Source organism: Crotalus tigris, unplaced genomic scaffold (assembly GCF_016545835.1).
Source record: "Crotalus tigris isolate CLP2741 ecotype Arizona unplaced genomic scaffold, ASM1654583v1 scf7180000017564.2150845, whole genome shotgun sequence".
Classification (NCBI taxonomy): domain Eukaryota; kingdom Metazoa; phylum Chordata; class Lepidosauria; order Squamata; family Viperidae; genus Crotalus; species Crotalus tigris.
The window spans coordinates 363,412-387,769 of record NW_024096475.1 but is presented as its reverse complement, the minus strand read 5'-3'; the positions used below and the strand labels follow the sequence as shown (position 1 = coordinate 387,769).

At 35.1% G+C, this 24,358-nt stretch overlaps 1 protein-coding gene across 1 annotated transcript in view; it reads left to right on the top strand.

Annotated features, from left to right (window-relative positions):
- The first annotated feature begins 1,763 nt into the window (after nucleotides 1-1,763).
- Nucleotides 1,764-24,358, top strand: part of DTNBP1 (dystrobrevin binding protein 1) — a 38,450-nt gene continuing 15,855 nt past the window's right edge. Inside the window, exons 1-7 of the mRNA XM_039348771.1 lie at nucleotides 1,764-1,936; nucleotides 4,110-4,160; nucleotides 5,010-5,060; nucleotides 6,346-6,406; nucleotides 8,783-8,915; nucleotides 10,334-10,466; nucleotides 14,718-14,740. Coding sequence (XP_039204705.1) covers nucleotides 1,881-1,936; nucleotides 4,110-4,160; nucleotides 5,010-5,060; nucleotides 6,346-6,406; nucleotides 8,783-8,915; nucleotides 10,334-10,466; nucleotides 14,718-14,740 — 508 coding nt within the window. The 5' untranslated portion in view covers nucleotides 1,764-1,880. The remainder of the gene's footprint in view (nucleotides 1,937-4,109; nucleotides 4,161-5,009; nucleotides 5,061-6,345; nucleotides 6,407-8,782; nucleotides 8,916-10,333; nucleotides 10,467-14,717; nucleotides 14,741-24,358) is intronic.

Below are 24,358 nucleotides of genomic sequence, written 5' to 3'. Positions count from 1 at the left end.
GAAATTGGGACCTTCTTGTCTCAAAGAGTCTATCAGCTCATTTACTATTCACTGAATCCCAGCTTTTTGATCTAACACAGAGAGTTAACTCCCTGTACCGTTTATTGATTTACTGACAAATTGTTTTAAAAAATTATATAAAACAATATGTAACTTTCAACAGAGCAGTCTATCCTGCCAAGGTATGTTTTCTCTCAAGATCACAGAGGCCTTGCTGCAGAAAGGCCTCTACAAAATGATCTGATTAACCCATTAACTATCAGTTGGCTTTGTCTACTTTTTAAATAGCTGCATAAAAAGATCATATATATCTTTACATTACTGTAGCTTATTTTATTAACAGTAAGATTTTATTCAATTTTTATGGAGTTTTATGCAGAGGGCAGACTTGGATCTGCTATGTGTAAATATTGTAGATTTCAAATTTAGCAACAATAGGACTCTTTTTCTGCCCTCAGTGAATGAGGCTGCATGTTGAATTGTGGAATGAATTTTTTAGTCTTCCAACTGTGAGTTCCACTTTAGCATTTAAATTGGCCAAGGAATTCTTCCCATAAAGAATAATTTAATACCCTTTATATTAAATTCTAGATGGTAGAGCTTAATGTTCTATAAAAAAATCCTCACATCCTTTAACCAATCCTTGTTTAAAGTACTTACACAAACATTATAGAATGGCTAATATTAATAATGTACAAGTTTAACATCTGACTTCCTTTAATTACATTTTGTGGAATTAATACACTGTTACAACAGTATTAATTCCACAAAATTCCACTGTTCCATTCATTCCCCAAAATTCCATTTTTTTTCCTACTGTAATCTAACTCTTTAGAAGCAATAGGTAAATAGCCAAATTGCAGCCTTCCTCAAACTGAAATTCTTCGGATTCTATCCACTACGAATTGGCGATGCATGCCAAATAACACAAGTGGACGCTGAACGTTTGACTATAAATTGCAAATAACTCTACACGTCACGCCGGCTAAGAATGGCTAAACATTACAACTAGCGTATAATTACACTTAGAGTAAGATCGTAGTTTCTCTTTGCACAGGTCACGAGGGAACACTAGTGATTGACGCTGGCCAGATTTACAGTGTAGACTGGACACATCGCCGCTAATCTTCCTGCACACGCCACTATCGCGATTTTCCCACAGATCTGGGAAAAACATCTCTTATTAGGAAAATCTCAATTAGAAAAACCAGCAGTTCTTCTCTTTGTCGGATTTTTAGGGTCGCGGGGGAGGGGGAAAAGAGCCAAGGCGAATAGTTGCTTCATTAAAGGATAGAGAAATATTGCAATTGTTACTGCATTTTTTTAAGCCAGAAGTCTCCAAACTTGGCAAATTGAAGGCTTGTGGACTTCAACTTCCAACATTCCCCAGACAGCATGGTTTAACTTTAGACAGATCAAGCTGAATTTCCAGGAGAGACTCTTTCGTCCACGAAAACTCAGAACCCTAATTAAGCAGTGCTATATGGTTTAAAAACAAACGACTATAAGTAGGGCGCCCTTTTGCAGCAGACTAATCCCGACAATAGGTTGACTCTCGTTGTTTACAATGGAGAAGCAAGAAGTGGATACTGTTGTGAAATAAGCAACGGGGGAGGGGGGGCGGAGCATCGAGCGCGCAAAACCCTACAGTCTTTGAAGGGGGGCGGGAGAGAGAAAGAACAGCAAGGCGGGATTGGCCATGAAGGACAGTCAATGGCAAAGCCATGTTCTTATTGGATGCTCGTTAGATGTCCCGCCTCCGCCGCGCCCCGCCCGCCTGCGTCCCGTGCTTCCTGGGTGCCGCAGTGGAGTTGAGGTGTCCAGCTCGGGTGGCGGCGGCGGCGGCGGCGCCCGCGCGTGCTGTTTCTTACGAGCGGGAGATGTTGGAGAGTTTGCGCGAGCGGCTCCTGAGCGTCCAGCAGGATCTGAGCTCCGGGTGAGGAGGGGGTGGCGGGGGAAAAGGCGTTGCGGGTCCCCTCGGGGTCTGAGACGCGGGGAGGGCGACGCTCGGTCGGTGGAGCTAGGTGGTGGGGATGGTGGGGTGGTGGTGGTTGAAGTCGAGGCGCCGGGAAGGCTTGAATGGCCGAACCCTGCTTTTGTCCCGGAAGAAGTCCCAAAACTGCGTCAGCCGGTCCGGCAAGCAAATACCAAGGGGCAGCGGTTGTAACACCTGAGGCTTTTACGCGCGAATAAGCCCCTCTGGACCCGGTGAATTGAATTTAAAGGCATCGGCCGAAAGAAGGAGTGTGTTACTCTGCTGCAGGCGTGGGGGACGCCGTGAATAACCCCGTTGTAATTCCCTGCTGCTCATCCCTGAGTAAATAAAAGGGGACAGGGTGGAAGAGTAGGGCGCGTGGGGGTAGTAGCAGCCCTTCATGAACAGTACAGATAGTCCTCGACTTACGACCACAATGGAGCCCCAAATTGATGTTACTAAGCTGGACAGTTAAGTGAGTTTTGCCCCATTTTACGGCCTTGCTTGCTACGGTTGTTAAGTGAATCCCTGAAGTTAAGCTAGTAACATGGTTGTTAAATGAATTTGCTTCCCCGTTGACTTTGCTTGTCAGAAGGTTGCAAAAGGGGACCCCCCCAGGACACTGGGGCAACTGTCATAAATATGAACCACTTGTCAAGATTCCGAATTTCAATCACATGACCATAGGGATGCTGCAATGGCCTTAAGTGTGAAAAACAGTCATAAGTCACGGTCAAAGTAACAAGGGCCGTTGTAACTTTGGTCACCAAACAAAGTTGTAAGTCGAGGATTACCTATACTGTACTTAAATTTAACCATATGTGCTCTAAGCTTTCCCTTCTTAATATAGCAGTGGCTCCCAACCTTTTCTATACCCTGCACCTCTAGAACGCTTCTGATATATTCTCGCACCCCTTGCAAAAGTTCAAAATAACAGCAACAAATTATGCATATTCACTATAATTTTGAAAACCCAAGTTTTTGTAGCCCCTGGAATATTGTCTCACACCCCCCAGGGCCTGGTTGGAACCCCTGTAATATAGTGTCATAAACTGTCCTGAATTTTGGAGGTGGACTCCCTTAAAAATGCATTTTATTTTTTTCTGATATGTTTACATAATAATGAATACTTACTCTGTTTTTTAAAACACTGATTTGTTAGTTAATAGGCTAACATGTTTTAAGATATTGTAGTGTGAGAGGTATTAGTAGAGTACAGTACAGTGTACCTGAAAGCAATGCGTGATTATCTAAAAGTAGTTTTAGCTATTTAAAGGATGCTCCAGCAAAAATCAGTAACTCCCCCCCTGTTTTAAGTAAATGTAAAATTAAAGCCTATGGTACAGTTCTGCTTTCCTCTAATGCTCTTGTGGCTTTGTGGTCAGATTTTATAAAAGTATCTGTTTTTTTCTCCTTGACAGTATGACAGAATTTTCAGTTGCACTTCTTTTGAAATTTGTTTCCCAACTGCAGCTTTGTTTACACTGTTGCTTCATGTCAGCTTTTGATTAAAAACAAAAGTAGAATCAGATTATGTTGATAACAATATAGCATGTTGAGGGCTAAAATTACAAGTGCCATTGGATTGCTTCAACAATGCTAGCCTAAGATTCCTACTAAGACAGGTTGTACTGTGATATATTGAAGATTCTCAGTCATCCAGGTAGAATTGTCTGCAAGTTGAGTCATGACAACTGGATTTATTCAGACTTTGTTAATAAATGAAAGTGGAGAGTATGTTCTTGTTAATAGAAACAATGGGAAATTAACAGTGAAAGTTAAGAAATATCCAGAAAAGGTAATCTTTAAAAAAAAACTGAAAATGTCCTATTGTAGTTAGGATATTTTCTTGTTGTGGAGAAGATTAAAAAAGGATATTTGTGGCACAATCTGTTCACAACACCTCAGAATTATTACTTCTGCTTCATGTGCAGAACAAGTTATAGGTTTGGAAAGAAGATGGAAGAGCAACTGGAAAGCATCAGGATTGATGTAGTACCTGGGCAGATTTATTTTTAGGTGATAGAAGGAATACAAGGGGATTGTTACATTCAGTGAATTGATATTATAAATATTGAACATTTTAATTGGGACTCTTAACCGACTTTTCCTCCCTCAACATATGTTTTTCCAGGCTGAAGATCTTCAGTGACAAATCAAGAGAAACTAAAATAAATAAACAGAGGTACTGCTAAATATTTTAACATTATGCTTGTAAAATCTTTAATAATTATTTCATGGTATAAACTGTTAAAATATTCAGAATATATGCTAGTATTACAGTTTCTGTTTTGATATTGCTTTCATGGCTTTAAAATGTGATGTTCTTGCACAATAATAACAAAATACTGTATACTATTATGTTCCAGTCATTATTATTATACCAAAAGTATGTATGCCACTTTAGAAAGCTGCCCTGTATTATAAGTTAGATTGGTACAGGTAGTCCTTGTTTAATGATTGCCCTGTTTAGTAACTGTACAAAGTCATGATGATGCTGAAAAAGTAACTTTATGACTGATCCTTGCACTTAACGATCATTGCAGCATTAGGCATATTGTACCCGGTAGATGTATATGACTGCTATGTATCCTGCCATCACATGATCACCAGTTAACATGATTTACAGCCACCTTATGATAAACATAGTCAAGCTTGAAGCTGGTAGTAAAATTGCAAGATGACGTCACATGATTTTCTCACTTAATGGCTGCATTGCTTAGCAATAGACTTGCCGGTCCCAATTGTGGTCATTGACCAAGGACTGCCTCTATCTATACTCTGTAGAAGTTTGTATTGACAAGAGGATACACAACTATGCCATTAGAAAGTATAAACGCTGTTTGATATGACAACTTAGTTTTCTAGATTCCAAACCAAACAAATAAAAATTGCATTTCCAGTTAGCTGAACTCTGCTGATGTTGTAATTATCATTTGATTCTTTGTGTCTTTTAAAAAATGATCTGTGGATCCTCCAGATCCTAAAGATCAAATTTAAAGTCATTAAGATGTGCCTATAATTTATATTACAGGACTGCACAGAGTTTACCAGAATTTTCTGCTGGTTTAGTTTTGCTGAATAGGTACGTTTCTTCTTTAAACTGTCGCTGTTTTATGACAATGTTATTATTGATTTTCTTATTTTTCTGAAGCCAGAGATATAACTACAAAAATGTCAGGAATTTCCTTTCTTTTAGATTCCTTTATTAATTGAAAAGCAATAAATAACAGTATAAAACCAGTGATCTCACTGATACAATGACTTTACTTTGTTAATGACTAAATATACACCAAACACACTAGAGTGTTTATGAAGTGCAGAACTTTAGCTTTTGTGCAGTCCCTGGGAATTTCAAAGTAATAAAAAGTCAACTGTATGCTTGAATCAACTGATTGTTAGACTAACTGTGCACTAATTTGTTTGTAAATTGAATATACGTGACTCGACTCCCAAGAAATGATATATATTTGCATCCTTTTATCACAATCCTATTAATATTTTTGAGTTAAATCCCACTGAATTTACATCCAGAATGGGTGATGATTATAATCTAAATTTAGCTCCATGAATAATGTAGCCATGAATTTCATATTGATAATACAGAAAACAGTACTTAGATAAAGTTACTAATCTTCAGATTTGAAAACCTTCGTTTTGATTTTAAGGAAAATTTATCCCTTTTTAAATAAAGCTAATTTTCTACTTTTTCTCATTTTTATTTTATTTGTGGAAGTATAAATTGACCTATATTTGCAGTTTTCCAAATTTGCAGGTTTATTAATTTATTTATGTTGATGGCCACAGGAGGCTCTCCACTTTCATTTAAAATATGTGATATTGACTTAAGTTATGCTAGACCTAATAATTTTAGAGAAAAGCATGAAAAGAATTCTACAGGAAGTCCTGGCTTAGTAATAGTAATTGGGACTGGGACCTCCCTCACTAAGTGATGTGATTGTAAGGTGCACTGTCACATGACTGTGCCAACTTATGATGGCAGTTCTGGCAATCCCATCGTTAGATGAATCCCACATCCTTGCAGTGTCCTGCGGCCATGTGATCACCATTTGTAAACTATTGCTGATTGTCCCCCTGCATTTTGCATGTCGGAAGTCAGTGGTGAAAGTTGCAAATGGTAACCACATGACAGCAGGATGCTGCAATATTGTAATTGTGAGCCAGTTGCCAAGTATCTGTTGTTGTAGTGTTTCTATAAAAATAAAGCCAAGCTGTAATAAATATCCATAGATTATATATATCTATATCTATATATGGATATAGATAAAAAATAACGTCAGATCAGCAGTATTTTGTAAGTTTATATTTAAGGATAAATATTAATGCTATTTCTGTTTCCTTTTGGGAAGATATGAAGATTCCTGGGCAGCACTTCACAAAGGAGCAAAAGAGTGTGCAAAAACTGGAGAGGTGATATAAACATAATATGGAAAAGTTTAATTAAAAATGAGCACTGCTATTTGAATGTTTAGCATTTAGGAAGTAAACGTGGCTGTTATTTAAATGAATATTTTCTATATTGTGTTTGCAGGAATCTTGCATGATGGTTTTAGAGCAGTGGTTCTCAACCTGTGGGTCGGGACCCCATTTGGGGTCGAACGACCATTTCACGGGGGTCGCCAAACAACGCAGTCCGCCATTTTTTTCCCCCTTTTCCTTAGCTGTGCTACTCCCTTTTATTCTATTGGCTTTTGAAAGCCAATAGAATAGACTCTCTTGAATAGAGTCTAATTCTATTGGCTTTCAAAAGCCAATAGGAATTGTCCAGGCTGTCTCTGCCCTGCTGAGCCCGCCAAAAGTCCCATTCTGCAAACGGTGCTGCACCAGTTGAGTAGTCCTCGACTTACGACTGGTTGAATAGTCCTCGACTTACGACCGGTTGGGGGTCGCGGCATTAAAAAGGTTGAGAACCACTGTTTTAGAGGCTCTGTAGTGTTAAAATATATGGAGCAATTTAGTAGTGTTCCAGGTATAAAGCAAATTGATGACTTGCAGGTTTAGACCCAGTTATGGTACAATAAGCACAGTATTTGTATCACAAAATGATACCTTTGCATAAAATAGATGGTTGTTTATGATCCTTCAGAGTGCTAAACAGAGTTCTAAACACACATCAGGAAAGCTTCACTGGAATCTTTAAAACTTTTGCAATACAAATGTAGATTATCAAATACAGGTAGTCCTTGACTTAAAACCATTCATTTAGCAACAATTAGAAGTTACAACCACACTGAAAAAAAGTGACTTACAACAGTTCTCGCATTTACAACCGTCGGAGAATCCCGAGTCACATTATCAAAATTTGGGCATTGGCAGTTGGCATATATTTATGAGAGTTGCAGTGTCCTGGGGTCATGTGTTTGCCATTTGTGCCTTTCCCAGCCAGCTTTCAACAAGCAAAGTCAATGGGGGAAGCTGGTTTTGCTTAACGACCACATGACTCACTTAATATTTGCAGTGATTCACTTAGCCATGGCGAAAAAGATTGTAAAATGGAATGTGACTTTAGTAACAGAAATTCTGGTCCCAATTGTCGTAAGTTGAGGACTACCAGTAATATCTGTATAGTCAGTCTCCCTGAAGGCATAGTTTCTAAACATTCTTGAACCACTAGCTCTGTAGTGGTTTAGACCAAATCTATTGTTTCTTCTCAGTGCAATTCAATATAACATTGATTGCAGTACATTTGATAGCTCATGATTTTAATTGAATTAGATATTAAACTAAAGACACCATCTAAAGTCACCATCGGTGTTTGCATAAACATATCTAGCAAATATTATGCTTATTAGTTTTGTAGAAAATGCAATCTTGATTCAGAAATTCAAATAGTTTTTTAAATGATTTGACTCATTTTCCAAAGTAAAATGTTAAATCAGATGCCTTTATAAAATTTGTGTGGATTTTGAAATAGTTTGTTTTCCGAATTAACTTAGAGGCACTGGATTAGTTAAAAATCTAAAATTAATTGACAGTTACATATTATTTTGAATTGTTTATTTCAATTCATTCTGCTAAATTCAATCCAGATTAACATTAAATTAATGAATCTGTTTCTTTTAACTATCTCAGTGATTTGTCGAATAAGACAGCATGCAGTGCGAAAACTTGGGAAACCACATTATACTTACTCTGATATATGAAACTGCTATTATTTATAACAGATTTATTTACTCCAGTTCCTAAGCTTTGAATGTCCTTGTGTTAATGACAGCTTAGATCAGTGGTTCTCAACCTTTCTAATGCCGCGACCCCATAATACAGTTCCCCATGTTGTGGTGACCCCCAACCACTTATACATCACTGGGTGCCAGGGGCATGGCCAAAGAAAAGGGGGAAAAAATGGCAGACAGCCTTGTTTGGCGTCCCCCGTGAAATGGTCATTCGACCCCAAATGGGGTCCCGACCCACAGGTTGAGAACCACTGGCTTAGATGTTTGAAGAAAGAAAATACTGTATGTAAGACAAGCTTCGGCAAAAGAGTGTATAAACTTAAAAATCTAGCAGGACAAATACTTAGTCATATATTTATAATTTTTTGAAAGACTTATAATAGTTACAAAAAGGACATTCTTTTTGAAATATCAGTTTTGTATTAATCTGAAGTATATGGAATTTAATTGAAAACTATGAGGGCCATAGAATTAATTGCTCTAAATTAGTTATTTTACTTACAGCTAAGTGAGAATGGAACTTTGCAGCTAGGAAATCACTTAAGGCTTTAGTTTGAAAACTATATAAGAAATTTGCTATCTATAATTATATTCTTGACTTTAATAATTTCAGCTGGTGGATAGTGAAGTTGTAATGCTTTCTGCCCATTGGGAGAAAAAGAGAAGTGGTCTCTTGGACCTTCAAGACCAGCTCCAACAAATTCCAGTATTTCTGGCAGGCTTGGAATCTACAACAGCTAGTCTGAGTAAGTATGCATTCAGTTTGATTTTTATTTGTAGAATTACACTCAGATCATTAGAAAGAAGATAGCATCACATCACTGATACTTGTTAAAAATGAGAGGTACATTTACTTTTCACTGAATGCAAACCCCAATTAAATCATTATATTTACAGGAGGGGGCATATTATTTTAGGAGGGTGCAATATTGCAGACTTTGAAAAATCCTTTTTATAAGCAAATAATCCTGTGTAACTTAGATGTATTTTTAAAAGTGCTCAGTAGGGGGTTCTCAAGGACTAGTTTTTCAAATCATTGGCTTCAGATTAGCTTTTTTATTATTGGTGCTAATAAATTCTTTTTTGTTGAGACCAGAACAGCTAGGCAATATGGACAGCTCAAATTAATATAAATTGGACTTGCAAGTGATGTTATAAAAACAGTAAAGATGAAATCCAGAAAAGTGTGAAAGCTATAATACTTGCAATTTCAAACAGATGAAGGAGGAAGCGGTAGACTGTAAAGTCAGTTTTTGCTAATACAATAATGTACCCAATTGAAAGCCACAAAAGAAAATTCCCTATCTCCAGCACTGACAACAGAAAAGAGATGGTGCTCTCTCTTGTCATCTACAAATGACTTTCTTTGAAAACCTGCCCTAGAAAAAAGAGCTCAACTTTATAAGTCAAAATTCTGAGTTCATTTTAGTTTCGATTCTCTAAGACGGAAAATGAATTCTGAGCTTGCCATCTTATCTTTCATTACACTGTAGAACATTGACCACAGTGATGAAGGTGAATGAAAGGGTGGCTTTTGGGTGTCCTTATGCAGTGCTATAGGGGCAGAAAGCATTGTAATCATTAGCAGATTTAATTCTTCTAAGAATTACCATGATTGCAGTACTTTTTATGACTTAGAAAGAACTGCCAAATTGATATTCTCAGTTTTGGATTAGTTTGAGAAATATGCTGAATTATTTTTGATTTGGGGAGAAATAAATAGTTATTGCTCAGGAGCTTCATTTCTTGAATAATTATTCTAGAAATCCCTTGAAAAATATTGTGTGTTATGTAAGCAACCATCTCAATTAGTCTTCTCCAAATTGCCTGATTGGAAGATAAGTTAGGATTGAAAGGGAAGCAGGTGTCCTGTGACACTTCCTCTTTCCCTTTAATACATCATTCGCTGTATCCATTTTATCATGGTGTCTGTGAAATGGAAAGGAGAATTTCCCATGAAAATAGTTCATGGCAGCATGAAAGAATTGTCCTTGAATCTGTCTGTATGTTTGTTTCTTGAAATGGCCTGTTGTGAGAGTTTGGGGTTCTGGTAGTGTATGTTATAATGCATGAGGTTCTTTAGCATGAAATTGTATCAAAAGTGATTATGATTTATTTGAGAAGTGACACTTACATACTTTGTTTGAATGTTTCATTAACAAAGTCCAATTGGAAGCACATTTTAAAGAAATGGAGCAGCATTTATTATGTCTTGAAGATCTTTGTGGACAGTGCGAATTGCAAAGATGCAAGCATATGCAAATATTACAGCTTGAAAATTACAAGAAGACAAAACGGTAAGTTTGAATATATTTGATTTACTCACAGAATCCTTTCTATCTTATGTGTAAGCAAACATATTTAACATTTTATCTTGAGGATTGCAAATATTTTCACACATGTAGCATTCTTCATGGAAAATTATTAAAATATCTCCTGCTTAGAGTAGGAGTAACTGGCTACTAGAACTTTCTTCTGAGTGAACGTGCTTCTGTTTTTACTAAGTAGACATTAAAAGAAATGTTTTGGGTTTAGGACTTCATTCTTTATTCATCATGGTCTCCTGATCTGTCACATTTTTTTAGTTTCTTAGTACAGAAGAAAAAAAATACTCTTGTAATAGGAGAGACCAGCTATTTTTGGATGACCTGAAATGTTAAATTTGTTGTTCAAGTTGTCACTCTTCTCTCAAGAAAATCAAAGTATCTTACTTCCCGTTTGCAAATAATTGTAAGATGAATAGCTGTTAGGAATAAATGTGAAACAATTGATCACAAAGGAATCCATGATCATTTAATTGAAACTAGAATTTTGATTTTTAAAAGATATCTTCAAAAATATTTGGCTATAAATTAGTTAGATGAATTAGAAGCCTTACAAAGTTGTGTCATAGCAGATAAGTAGTTATCAGATAAGAGTATTAAAGAGTGCAGTTGGTCTTTGACTTACAGCCATATGTTTAGTGACTGAAGTTGCAACAGCACCGAAAAAAGTGATTTATGACCGTTTTTCACCCTTACAACCATTGCAGCATTCCCATGGTTATGTGATCAACGTTCGGATGCATGGCAACTGGTTCATATTTATGATGGTTGCAGTGTCCCAAGGTCACGTTTTGCACCTTCTGATAAGCTAAGTCAGTGAGGAAGCCAAATACAGTTAACAACAGTGTTGTCAACTAAACAACTGCAGTGATTCATCTAATGGTGGCAAGAAAGGACGTAAAATGGGGCAAAACTCACTTAACAAACGTCTCACTTAGCAACATAAATTTTGGTCTCAATTGAGGTCATGGACTACCTGTATTAAAAAAAAAAAAAGAGCAAAGGTTTTTATCAGCTCAGTTGGTTCATTACATAATAATATATAATCTAGTTTTTCCTAGATATATTAAATTAGAACTATAATCCCTGACCATTAGATACAGTTAAGAATCATTGATAGGTGACATATCCTGCCTCCCAGAAGAGCAGTTCAGCTTACTCATTGGATATTGAAGGAAAGGAATATTTGTAGTTCGAGACTAAATTGAGGTGTTCTCTGAGCTTGGTTGTTTTCTGGCAGACATTTCATTACAAACTAGGTAACATCATCAGTACACGTTTCGTCCGCCAGAAAACAACCAATCAGAAAGCACTAAGAACTCTCCAATGAAGGCAAAATTGCCAAGAATCATTGGCTTTGATTGTTGGTGCCCTAGGACTGAAAAGCAAACTAGAAGTCTGCCTCTGACATCACTAATCATTCAAACAGCTTATGTATAAGAGGTTTTTTTTTTTAAATTGTCCATTCCTTTTGCATCTTGGGAACAATTTGACAAATAAATATCTATAGTGAAGTAAAACAAACCACAACAGTTAAGTTTTTCATCAGTAAAGGTTGAGATATATACAGGTTACCACAGTTAGCCCAAAGCTAGGAAATGAATTTTACTTTTCTTTTGTTTCAAGAAATAGTTATCGTAATTAAATCTTTTGAAATAATGGAAGATTTCTGGCCCTGATGGTTTTCCAGTAGGTTTCTATAAAAAGAATATTGGGATTTTTTTCTATTTTATTGAAAAATTATTTTTGTTATTTTATTGAAAATTATTTTTGTCAAAAGTTACTGAGAGTTATTTTTCTTTCAAATAAATCCCTACTCTTTAGTTTTATTGTAACAGATATCATAATTATTCCCAAGATGGACAAAGTTAGTATTTTAATTATAGATCTGTTTCTTTGAAAATATCAATATTAAGATTTTACTTTGGATTGTAAATTATAATTTATTTATCTAATTGTAGAACATCTAGTGCAGGCTATATAGATATAAAATTCCTAGAGTCTCTTGAGAGTCAAGCAAATTTAATAACTTTTATTTTTATTTATTCCTTATTTATCCAATTTTTATACTGTTCATCACACTTGCATGAATGAGGGCACCAAACGTCTGATAGTACCAAATAGTATCAGATTTTTAACTAGTATTATTGCTGTAATTCATCATAGAAACTAGCAGCAATGTTTTCTTGGAAGGTTTCAGACAGGTTTTGATTTGGGATTCCTCCAGATTTTATATTTTGGATTGATGTGATTTATTCAACCTTTTAAGTCATGTGCAATTATTAATGGTGTAGTGTTTCCTTAGGTACAAGCCAATTATCCAGTCTTTCTCCCTTTCTTAGTATACTGTTTATCAATATTTAAATTAACTTTTTGAAAAAGGGAAAAGAATACAACTTAATGAACAATATGGTCATCATTTTTTGAGTTCTGTTTACAATATAACTTTCCAGCCTTTTTTTCTTTTTTCCTTGTTGCTGTAAGGAATTAAAATAAGAGCTCAAACTGAATTAATTATATAATTATATGCTCACTTATAATACCACATATATTATGTGGTTCCCATATATTGTGTCCTCCTGGATTCCAGGAATGGAACTGTGATTCCAAGGCAGGTGTAGTGGCTGTTATCTTGGTGGCCATTAGGGGCCCTGTTCCAGACATTGCTGGATGTGAAACCCTTTTTGTGAGGCTGGGCAATAAGGATCAGTGAGGATTGCTGCTCAGTTGCCCTCTTCTCTACAGTTTAGCAGCATCTCTGGGGGAGTTTCCCAGTTTTATAATGTTGGGAGACTCCAATCAGCCTTCTCTGAGTTCCTTGTCCAAGACAGCATAGGAGCCATGGACATGGCCCAACTTATTCATGGCCTTACTCACACGTTATCTCTGGTATTTGCTTCTGGGCAGTGGTGCATGATTTAAATTTCAGGAACATTAACATTAGTGCCCTGGTATGGATGACCACTCTCTCTTGGCTTAGAATTCTCCACAGCTGCTCCCTTCCTCCCCCGCAGATAGGTATAACCTTTTCAGTCATCCTGCCCCAAGTACCTGATAGACTCAGTGCAGATTCAGAGGGAGCTTGGGATTTTTCTCAAACTCTGCTACACGATTCAGCAGAGATCCTCATCATGGCCTGGAATGAGCAGTTTACAGGGGCCATGGATCAAACCATGCCTATGCAGAATATAGGAAAATAAATTGAAAGGGACTTTTTTTTTTGCAATCCACGGATACATTTTGTCAGCATTTTTGTTGTCAATATCCAAATATCCTTTGTAGCTAGATCCTTTTCAATATACTTTTGACCTTCAGTAAGATTGATAGTTGAGTAGTCACTGCTGTTCTTATTTCCCTCCACTTTTTCAGATTGTTAAATTGGTGTCTCCATTACTGAACACCTCTCTGCTTTTCTCTTTTGTGTTGCAAACCTTTGGGATTCTTCATTCTTTCTATTTTCTTTCTGTTTTTTATTCTTTTGGATAATTGAACTTGTAACTTTCAAAGTCACCTCAGTGCTGATGAAATTAAGCTGAAACTAGTTACTACTTAAGTAATTAATAAAATTTATTAATGATGAAATTAGCTCTGCCTTTTCTGATTCATTAGTACATTTCTGCCTGCTTGTTTGATTTGGCCTTCTGGATATCTCCCACAACTTAGCTAAATGTACTAAAAACTAAATTACTTTCTACTCCTGAATACACCTCTTGATATTCTCTATGGCTTCAAGTAAATTCCATGATTAGTATTTGTTTGTCTCAAATGGAAAATATTCTGTTCTTGTACTAAGAATATATATCTATGTATATTTCTAGTATAGAGAGTAGTTTCTAAAAATGCCACCTTTTCAGGATGTACTTTTGTAAGGTTTGAATTTTTAATGTGTGTGTGAGAATGTTTTATTTACTATGAAACTATAATAGGCTAAGTGAAACAAACAACTGGATGAGTTATATTCATATCTAAATGTTGAATGGATTTGACACAAATATGGAATTTATAGTTCTTAAATGGATGGGTAACCAAATTCCCACCTATTGGCATCAATTTCAATTTCAACTAGTTAATAGACTATCCTGCTATTTTGCTAATGGCATCCATGTTTTGCATCTATGCTGGAACAATAATATGGGGTTTGGAAATAAAAGAATGTTATCTGCAAATACAACCAAGTTATGTTCAATCTCTGACATACATTATGTTTTTCTTTTTATTTTTCAGGAAAGAACTTGAAATCTTCAAAGGTATTTATAATTGTTGTTGTCAATTTTAAATCTCAAATAGTGTATAATGTGTCCCCAGTGCAAGAGCATCTGCCAGCAGTATACATACTTTACACTTCCTCCCCCCTCATATCTGCTGCAAAAGTTTGAAAGATTTTTTGAAGCAAATTTCAGGCTTGTACCAGGAATAGGTAAGTGACCAGGAGAGTAAAAATACAAGTATATAACTTCCCTTGAAGAGCTGTGGTGGCGCAGTGCTTAGAATGCAGTACTGCGGGCTACTTCTGCTGACTGTGGCACCTCGAGTCTCACTGGCTCAAGGTTGATTCAGCCTTCCATCCTTCCAAGGTCGGTAGATTGTTGGGGGCCAATATGCTGACTCTGTAAACTGCTTAGAGAGGGCTGTAAAGTAGTGTGAAGTGGTATATAAGTCTAAGTGCTGTTTGATGCCAGTAATAAATAAGATCTATATCACTTTCATTATAAACTTGCTTGCTTCAGCTGTAGCTACCATGAAACAAACAGATCTTGATCAGACTTCCTTGCTGTATGTTATGCTGATAGTTGCGGTAATGATCTTGGTAATACAGATAGTTTTTGTTTAATAATAGTAATTGGGACTGGCAACTATTGGCTAAATAATGCGGTTGTAAAGCACGACATCACATGATTGTACCGATTTATGATGGAAGTTGTGGTACTTCCAGTTGCCATTGCTTGACAGTGAAAGTCACAGTCCTATGGTCATGTGATTGTCTTTTGCAACCTCCTGCCAGCTTTCCTGTTGACTTTGTTTGTCAGAAGCTGGCAATGAAGATTTCAAATGGTGATCATGTAACTGTGCAACAGTGCAATCATAATGAATCACAATCACATGATCATAAGGATGCTATGACGGCCACAATTACAAGTCTCTGTGTTTGGTGCTATCATAACTTTGAATGATTACAGAGTTCTTGTTCAACTACTTTAAAGTAGATCATTGGTGAGTGTAGAGCTTGTGTTATGTGCCAATTAGAGGGAATCATGTAAATAAAGATGAGACATAAGCACATTGGCTGGCCTTGAATGCCGAATTCATTTTGTGTACGTGTCAATGGGGAGGGGGAACTGGATACTGTTATGCTCTATGGAATGTCTATTGTATCAGGATTTAAGTTATACAGAATATTTGGTTTTGCTGCACTATACATCATTGCAAAAATTATTGGGAGAAAATGTATAATTTTGCAAAAAAAATTATATAACTTTAAAAATTATTAGGAATTGCTACATAATATTTCTCTTTAATAAGTGACTGGTTTTACTTTAAAACAGCCAATATAATCTAACTTCAATATATAGTACGTTATACATGAATTTTAGTTTAGAGCTTGATATGAATTAGTATAACAATTATGATGGGCGATGAGAAAGTAAATCTGATTCTGTATTGCTGAATATTAATATGATTTAATGTTATACTTTCATTTTGAAGAATAAAATGATTGCTGAAAGGTAGCATATGTCAGAAGTATTTTCATGCAGTTTATACTTATATATTCGAATTAGCTGTTTACAGTAAAGCTTTTTTTAAAATTCTTGAACAATAGACTTTAGTGAGCCAAATTTCATTCTAGTTGTGCTGTTTGTATTCCTGCTTTTTGCCTGCTGAAAGTTTGGAATATTGAACACCCCTTTCCTCCAATGAATCTGTTAAAATGAAATTTATTTCATTTTGACAAGAGATTTTAATTCTTACTCAGTTTTAAATTAATTAATTAATTAAACTTATATGCCACTCATCTTGCCAGGCAACTCTAGGTGGCTTATAATAATTAAAAAAAGAATAAAAACAATAAAACAGTAAAGCAATAAATAGTAACACTAAATTTTTTAAAAATTGGCAAAGACACTTCCCATTAGAAAATGAGTTTTTTTCCAATATTGTCCAAGGGAATGTTTGCTATCCAAAATTGCTTTCTATTTGGGAGTACAGTAATGGCATGAATAATACCCTTAAAATAAAAAAAAAAATCTTGTCTTTTTCCATTATTAAGCAATTCTGTTATTATGCAAGGAATAGCGCTGTGGGATCAAGTGGGACTCAGTATTATGCTGATGTTCTTTTTAAGATTATATAGAGGATTAAATAAAGATTCTCATAAGTCAGAATCCTATGCAAGGAGAGAGAGACAGAGAGAGGAGTTGAACTGACCAAGATTGAGCATGCAAATACGTTCCCAGCAACACTGTAGGCAAAATATTATTCCAGTCTTTTATGTAAAGCAAGTGCAGAAATAATGTACTGTACTTAAAGAGATTAGGTGAAAAGCATGATTTCATTTCAGACCAAGTCAAGAAGTCCAAATAAGCGGAGTAAGTTTGAGGGTTCTGGTTATGAGGCAACCAGGTGGGAGGTAATGAAAATTGTTTCTAGTGAACTAACCCATTTTATTTTATATGCCTTTATGTTCTAGGTAGCTAAGTCTATCAGCCAGGTATTTACTAGCTCTTCTCAATAGTGGCAACTCATGAAGAATTTGCTACTCTCAAGGACTATGTTTATATACTCTGACACTCCAGCAGTACTCAGCTCATCTACACACAGTAATATCACGTCTTAAGAGTCAGGGGAAAATGTCAATTCAGGATCCGAACAGTGGAAAGAGATAGGACAGTGGTGGCGAACCTATGGCACGCGTACCAGAGGTGACACTCGGAGCCCTCTCTGTGGGTACGCGCGCCGTTGCCCCAGTCCTAGGCCTTCAGCTGGGTTTTATAAAACCTTTTCGCTTTAGGCCTTCACCGCCGTGTGCAAAAAAAAAAAAAAAGTTTCAATCAGTCAATTTCAAAAATTGATCTCGTAAAGTTGGAATTGATTGATTGAACTTTTTAGTCCCACCCAGTCTGCAGTTACCATTGCAGCCATGCCCACCAAATTGACCACACCCACCCAATTGGCCACGCCCATCCGGCACCTGATGATACATAAGTGGGTTTTGGGTTGCAGTTTGGGCACTCGGTCTCTAAAAGGTTCGCCATCACTGAGATAGAATCTGGTTGATACCAGTTGTTAGGATTAAAATTTTGGCTAAAGATGATCCTGTGGGTTCAGTTTCTGTGTTCTTGATTATTTATTTCTCTCCAAAGTCTGAAGTAGCAATGACACAAATCTGCTTGGTATATAAATCTCAACTGTTTTAGATTTGGACAGCCCTAGTAGTCTGCATGTGGTCTTTGAACATCTTTTATCTACCTCCTGTTGAATTTAATTGGCACAGTTATTGAAAACTGGCAGCAGTTTCCTAGTTGATTCTAGCTGTTATATTATTTCTTTCTTAATGATACTGGTAGCTGATAATTATCCTGCTCTTGCCAGACTTACAAGCTAAGTATAATTATAATTTGCCATCATGTTCATAAAAGTGTATTTAGGATTTCTGAATTATGATTGTGTATTTTAATGACTATCCAAGTGATAAAAGCTTTCTTGATCATACTTTGTGTCTGTGTTTGAGTGAAGAAAAGGCTTGTGCTTCTGGTACCAATCCTTATACTCCCAAAAATAACAGACATCAAAATCATTATCATCAGGGATTTATCATGGTTTATAATAATAGTTCTCATTTCATAACATTCAGATGCATTTTTATATGTTGATATCTGAAAGTTTCTCTGAGAAAATTAATTTCTTTAATATTTATTTAGCAAACTGACATTTGTATTTCTTTAATTCTCAGGTTCCTTTTTAGCTGCTACTTATAAATATTTTAATTGCTAATATCTTTATCCTGCCTAATGTAGTCTTTTATGCTTCATCTTTCTGAATTGTAAAACAAAAAGAAACTAACTATATTTTACTTTCATTTGCTGCCATTTTTGCCAGTATAATTGTTAGTTGTGTTTTTGCTATGATTATCCTTTTGAAAGTAACTTAATAATCGAGATAGTGGAGAAAAACCCCTTGCTTTAAAGTCTTTCATTTGCAAAATAATCATCCTGATTCTATTCTATCAGTAGCCTTTTGCCTTATTTAGCAGTAATTGCACATCTCCATGACCATTTTGTGCATAAGCATTCATCTCCATTTTGTATATCATGTTTGTTTCATCAGTATTACATAGCACGTAATACACTATAACAGTTCCTGCACCCTATAAAGTGGACTGTAGTTCATGAAAGCTAATGCCATAATGTATTTGTTAGTTTTACATGTCACAAACTGTGGTGATTGAAAATCAAACAGTTGATTAAATGCATATTACCAAAACATTTCTGAGTTTTTTTAAGATTCTGAAGTAAATGGAACAACTTAATTTAACAGAAGCTGTCAGTTGTTATTTGAAATAAGACTTTTCAACATTTTGTATTTCATTTGAGTATGTTAATACATGAAAACCAAATTAACCTCAGGAAACCAATATCTCTAACTCATCACTGCTGATTAAAATTGCCTTCTACTGCTTAATCACTTGAATAGATTAAATTGTCAGCTAAATAATCTATCATACACCCTATAAAGTCTAGCTTTCTTGTATTTTATTCTTAATATTAACAATATTAAAGCTTAGGAAATTTGTTTCATATTTTGTTTTTTAAGGTTTAGGAGCCAAGAATCCTTTGGAAAAGCCCCATAACAGTTTCAATTATTTTCTGTCCTGTATATATTATGAAATCTATGCCTCCACTGTGATACACTGGCAAAAAAAGAAGTGATATTCTTAATAAAAGAAAGGACCCTTAAAATGTTAGTTAATATTTCAATTTAATTAATGCAAACAATTGTGACATTATAATTGTGAGTCATGTTTAGAACCTCCATGTATAATTACTTAAGTGTAGAATTGCAGCACATATTTAAAAAGCAATTTTAAATGTGGGAATATTTTTTCCCGTTTAAAAGGATTTACAAAAGGCTTTTCCACATATATTCCGATATGCTTTATTTAACAATTAGATCCTGCTCTTTATTTGGGCAACTGTAACTTTATTAGGTGGCTATTAGGAACTTGGCATTTTTAATTAATGATTCTGATTTTGTGGAAAGTCTTTTTAGGAGTCATGGCTTTTTTTCTGACTATACATACATACATAAAATGTTTTGGTAACTTTCCTTTTTGAAAAAAAAAGAAGAATCAGAAAGCTCATATTGCATAGCTAATCAAAACAAAGAATATTAATATCTGTTGCTCCCATTAGATTAAAACAAATTCTGGATTTTAATGTTATTGAATCTAGCTATTTATTTAGCACAGTGCATTTTTATTGCTTATATACATGCAAAAGGGGAAAATGCTTTCCTGTTAAGACTAGTTCATAATTTTTCCTGGTAGGGTTATTTAAAAAACCATAATTATTGATAATTTTAAAGATAAAAGCAAAATAAACAGTTTTTGAAACTAATATCTATTCAGCAGTGGTTTAAGTTGAACAATGTTTATATTTTGCTAAGCTAGAGGTAACTGAAAGAACACACATTCTTTAGGACTGCATTTTCACCCCTTTCTTCCACAGAATGTGGTATGTTCTCTGATACTACAGCTCATAGCAGCTTGCTTTCAGCTTGGAGCAAGACTCGAAGGAAGGGGATTGTAAGTCTTCATATTATATGAATGATTAATTGAAAAAATGGTATATCATTTTTGAGAAGACAGAATGGATATATAGAATCATTCTTCTTTTTTATATTGGGGAAGATGCACATCACTAGAGCTGCTCGGTAATTGGATGTTTCACTTGACCAGTATTGTGGTTCTGTTTATTTGCCTGTTCCTTCTGTTATGTTTTTTTCAGGAACCATGGCAAATAATCAGAGTAATTCTCATAGGTGAAAGTTTATTAAATTATACGAAAGCTTGCCATTTATTAAGTTAGTGTTAGACTCCAATTTAAATTGTAAATATATTTTTTAAACTTTTAGAAACTGCCTTAATTGTAGCCTGTAATCTGACATTAGACATTGGTTTTATGTAGCTAAGCTGAATAAAATGAGAACATGTCTAATAAGGGGAAAAGAGGGTTCCTAATGACAAAGTGAATTTCATTAGTAGAACATCCATAAATCTAGGCTAATCATGATGCAAGTTGTGTATTAGTATAAATTTGTAGTCTATATGTGAAATAAGATCTGCTTAATAGTTATTTAAGGAAAATCTTATTAGTGCTAGACATGACTGATTCATTAAAGAACAGTATTGGATCCAATAATCGGTAATCTATTTTTGTTAAATTGTATTTTAAGGCTACTTAATGGCATTTAGTATGCTTTGGTAGGAGCACGGTTGGAGGGCTTTTTTGGATTTAGTAGCTGTAAAATAGCTTGGATCTGGTAGTTCATAAGCATTTTTCATGGCAACATGATATGTAAATGAAATGTTTGCTTCTCGTAGTGGTTTCTGTGTTAAATAAAGTGCTAGAAAAGTCCTTGTTTTGTAACTGAATATTTCTTCCCATGCTCAGACCTGAACCACAGTCAGAATTGCCTTTCAAGTGATCTATTGGAATGAGATCATTAAAAAAAGATACATTTTTATAAATGCATAAGCAAGTCTAAAGATTGACCTAAGCTGGATATGTCATCCTTCTGTAGAGAATATTTTAATGCAATCAATACTATAGTACATAGCATTTTCAGGTAACAGCTATCAAGAGCAATAAAGATATAGACTTCCTCAGGGTTTTTTTTTTAATGGCATTTGATGGCGTAATTTCAAAATACAAAAATAATTTAGCATGAATTATTTAATCACTTAAGCCTATATTATTGGTAAATCTTCTCATGAAAAAAGTCACATTTTGAATTATTCCTGAATAATTTAGATTTTCTTTTTTTAGTTTCATCATAGCATTTTATGTAGCAGAAGACAAACTGTCGTGTGGTATACTTAGTTATTTATTAATGCTGTGTATGCCGTTCAGTTCCAAAAAAGATTATTGTTTGGGTGAGGTAAGCCAATAAGAAAGTGTTCTTAGTCTAAAATGTAGAATTGAAATATATACAAATTTAGTACCTCACTGGACAAAATGCTCTCTTAGAATGAATATTCAAAAGCTACTTGAGGAGAAATATTTTGTCAAGCAGCCAAGGGGAAGACCAGAACACCTAGAAAAGGCTTACATACAGTACGCTGACTGTCAACATTTGTCTAGTTCATGTGATCAACTCTACCACCCACCCTTGCATGTAACAGACTTATTGATCTTTGTAGATATTATTCTGTATGTCCTTTGGATGTTTACACATGGCAATTCTGTTAATTATTTTTCTTGGGGCTTGACTTTCTTCTGAATCTGTATCAAATTCTCTGGATCTCTTTGATAAAATGCAGTGTCTGGAACTAGATGCCATGTTTCAGATATGATCTAACCATAAAACTATAATGTAGCCCATTGGAAATGCTCAAAATTACATCCTATTTCAAGTATTCTTTGCAATTGCTGCAAAAACTGTATAATGAATAAAACAATAATGTAGCCCATTCGAAATGCTCAAAATTACATCCTATTTCAAGTGTTCTTTGCAATTGCTGCAAAAACTGTATAATGAATAAAACAAATTGAACTCTTTTACTAACAATCTGGACTTAATCTTGCTCTGATTATCAGATAGGATAGGTTTTTTTAATCAAAATGGGGTGTGATTCTTTCTGATTTCTGTCCATACATGTTTCAGAGGGCACAAAAATATATTGTTAGAGACACATGGTCTTACATTAGAGAAATAAAAGCTAAAGCTGGAGAACCTGGTGGATACATTCCTATTAGCCCATTACTTTTAGATCCAATTTGGACATGCTTCTAAAGTATGAATTGTAAAAGCATGCTGAAAGTTTAATAAACTTTATTAAATATTTAGCACAGATGCTTGATCCCAGTGCTTCTATACTACATTATAGATACAAACAACTTTGAAGTACCAGAAACTATGTCAATCATGATTGCATGATGCCTGAGGAAAGTGGGTAGATGGAGAACTGTGTGCATATAACACTATATTAATTTTTATATTTTTTTGTGAGGGTTCATAACATATGCAGATAATGATAATAATGGGTACTATTACATAATATATTTCAGTGCTTGGCTTTCTGTGAGGGAAGGCTTACAGCCATGTCAACATTCATTAACTTCAATCCTTGAATTGACAGAAAAGCATCTCAGTATAAATTGCACTGCTCCAATGACCAGTCCTTGTTCTCTGTCAGGTAAGAGACAAAAGGCTGTTGCTATCCTAACACTTTTAATGTGAGACAGGTTAAGGAAAGCAAACTTTCACCAATTGCTCTCCCTAATGTGAGCTGTAGTTGGGAGGCTTGATAACTGTCAAAGGTCTGGTTTGGAGGAAGGGTTTTGCATTGATACATACAGCTTATAGTTTGGTTCCTTTTGGACTCAAGTTTAATTTTACTCTAGATCAAACCATCTTTAGAAGAAGCCTGTAAAACAACAAAGCGGAAGGATTGTTATAAGGTAGTGGGAAGGAACAATTACAATATGCCTTAATAGCAGTATTAATTTAAAAAAATAAAAGAGGCACTCCAGTGTCAGAATTTCAGTGTTGTTCTATTTAAAGATGATACCATAAATCTAAAAGAGATTTAAAGTTGATACCTTGAGGTGGGAGGGAGAAGCTTGTGCGGTATGTGTACATTTCCAAGGATTAAGTGCCATTATGTCAGTATTGACTCTGAGCAACCACACAGGTGGATTACCTTCATGGTAATCTTTCTTCACTTGTTTCCTTAGATCTTCCAATGGTGCCCCCATCATCTCCGTAGTTGAATCCATCCATTTTGCTGCTGCTAGTTCTCATCCTTTTTTTTTTTTTTTTACTTCTGCCTTTCCCAGCATTACAGTTTTCTCCAGAAAGCTAGGTTTTCACATAATGTGTCCAAACTTGAGCTTGGTAATTTGTGCCTTGAATGAGAACTTTGAGTTGATTTGTTTGAAGTTCCATTTATTTGTTTTCTTGGTTGTCTATGGTATTCTCAGGAGTTTTCTCCATTGAGGTTTCAAAGGAAAAGTTACTGTATTCTGTGGTTTAAATAACTTTGGAACTGAATTATAATGCTTTTCTGATACTTGGCTTGGTATCAACCTGTACCATCAATCCCTCCTCCCTGAAAGAACGCTGGAAAAGATGCACTTAATAAATTGAATAATCAAACCAGGGCATTTATAAACACTTGCTAGAGCTTTCACCGTAAGAATTCCTTAGATTGCTCCTGTCAAATGTCTTGTGTTTTTCAGAAAGTGTTTTATGCAATTTAAATTAACAGCTGAACCATGTGTTAGTTGTGATCTTTAATTGAGCTGTAGTAAGTTACTGTATTCCTTTCTTGACATAATATTTTACCATTTTCTACTATACCTAGTTATTGGAATATGAAAAATAAAACTACTATTACTATTTTTACTAAGCAAGAATTTTATAAAAATAATATCAACTTAATCAAATAAAATTTTTATGGGAAAGAATATAGGACAGCTCATTTGACTGCTTTAGGGAAGGTGAAAAGAATGATTTACAATGTATTTTGTTCTGATGATATTTTTAAGATTACATTGTTAGGTCTTTCACTAAAATAGAAATACTCAGTTAAAAATACTTTTAGTTTCATATTTTAAAAAATCTTTTACTTGATTGGATCCTGTGGT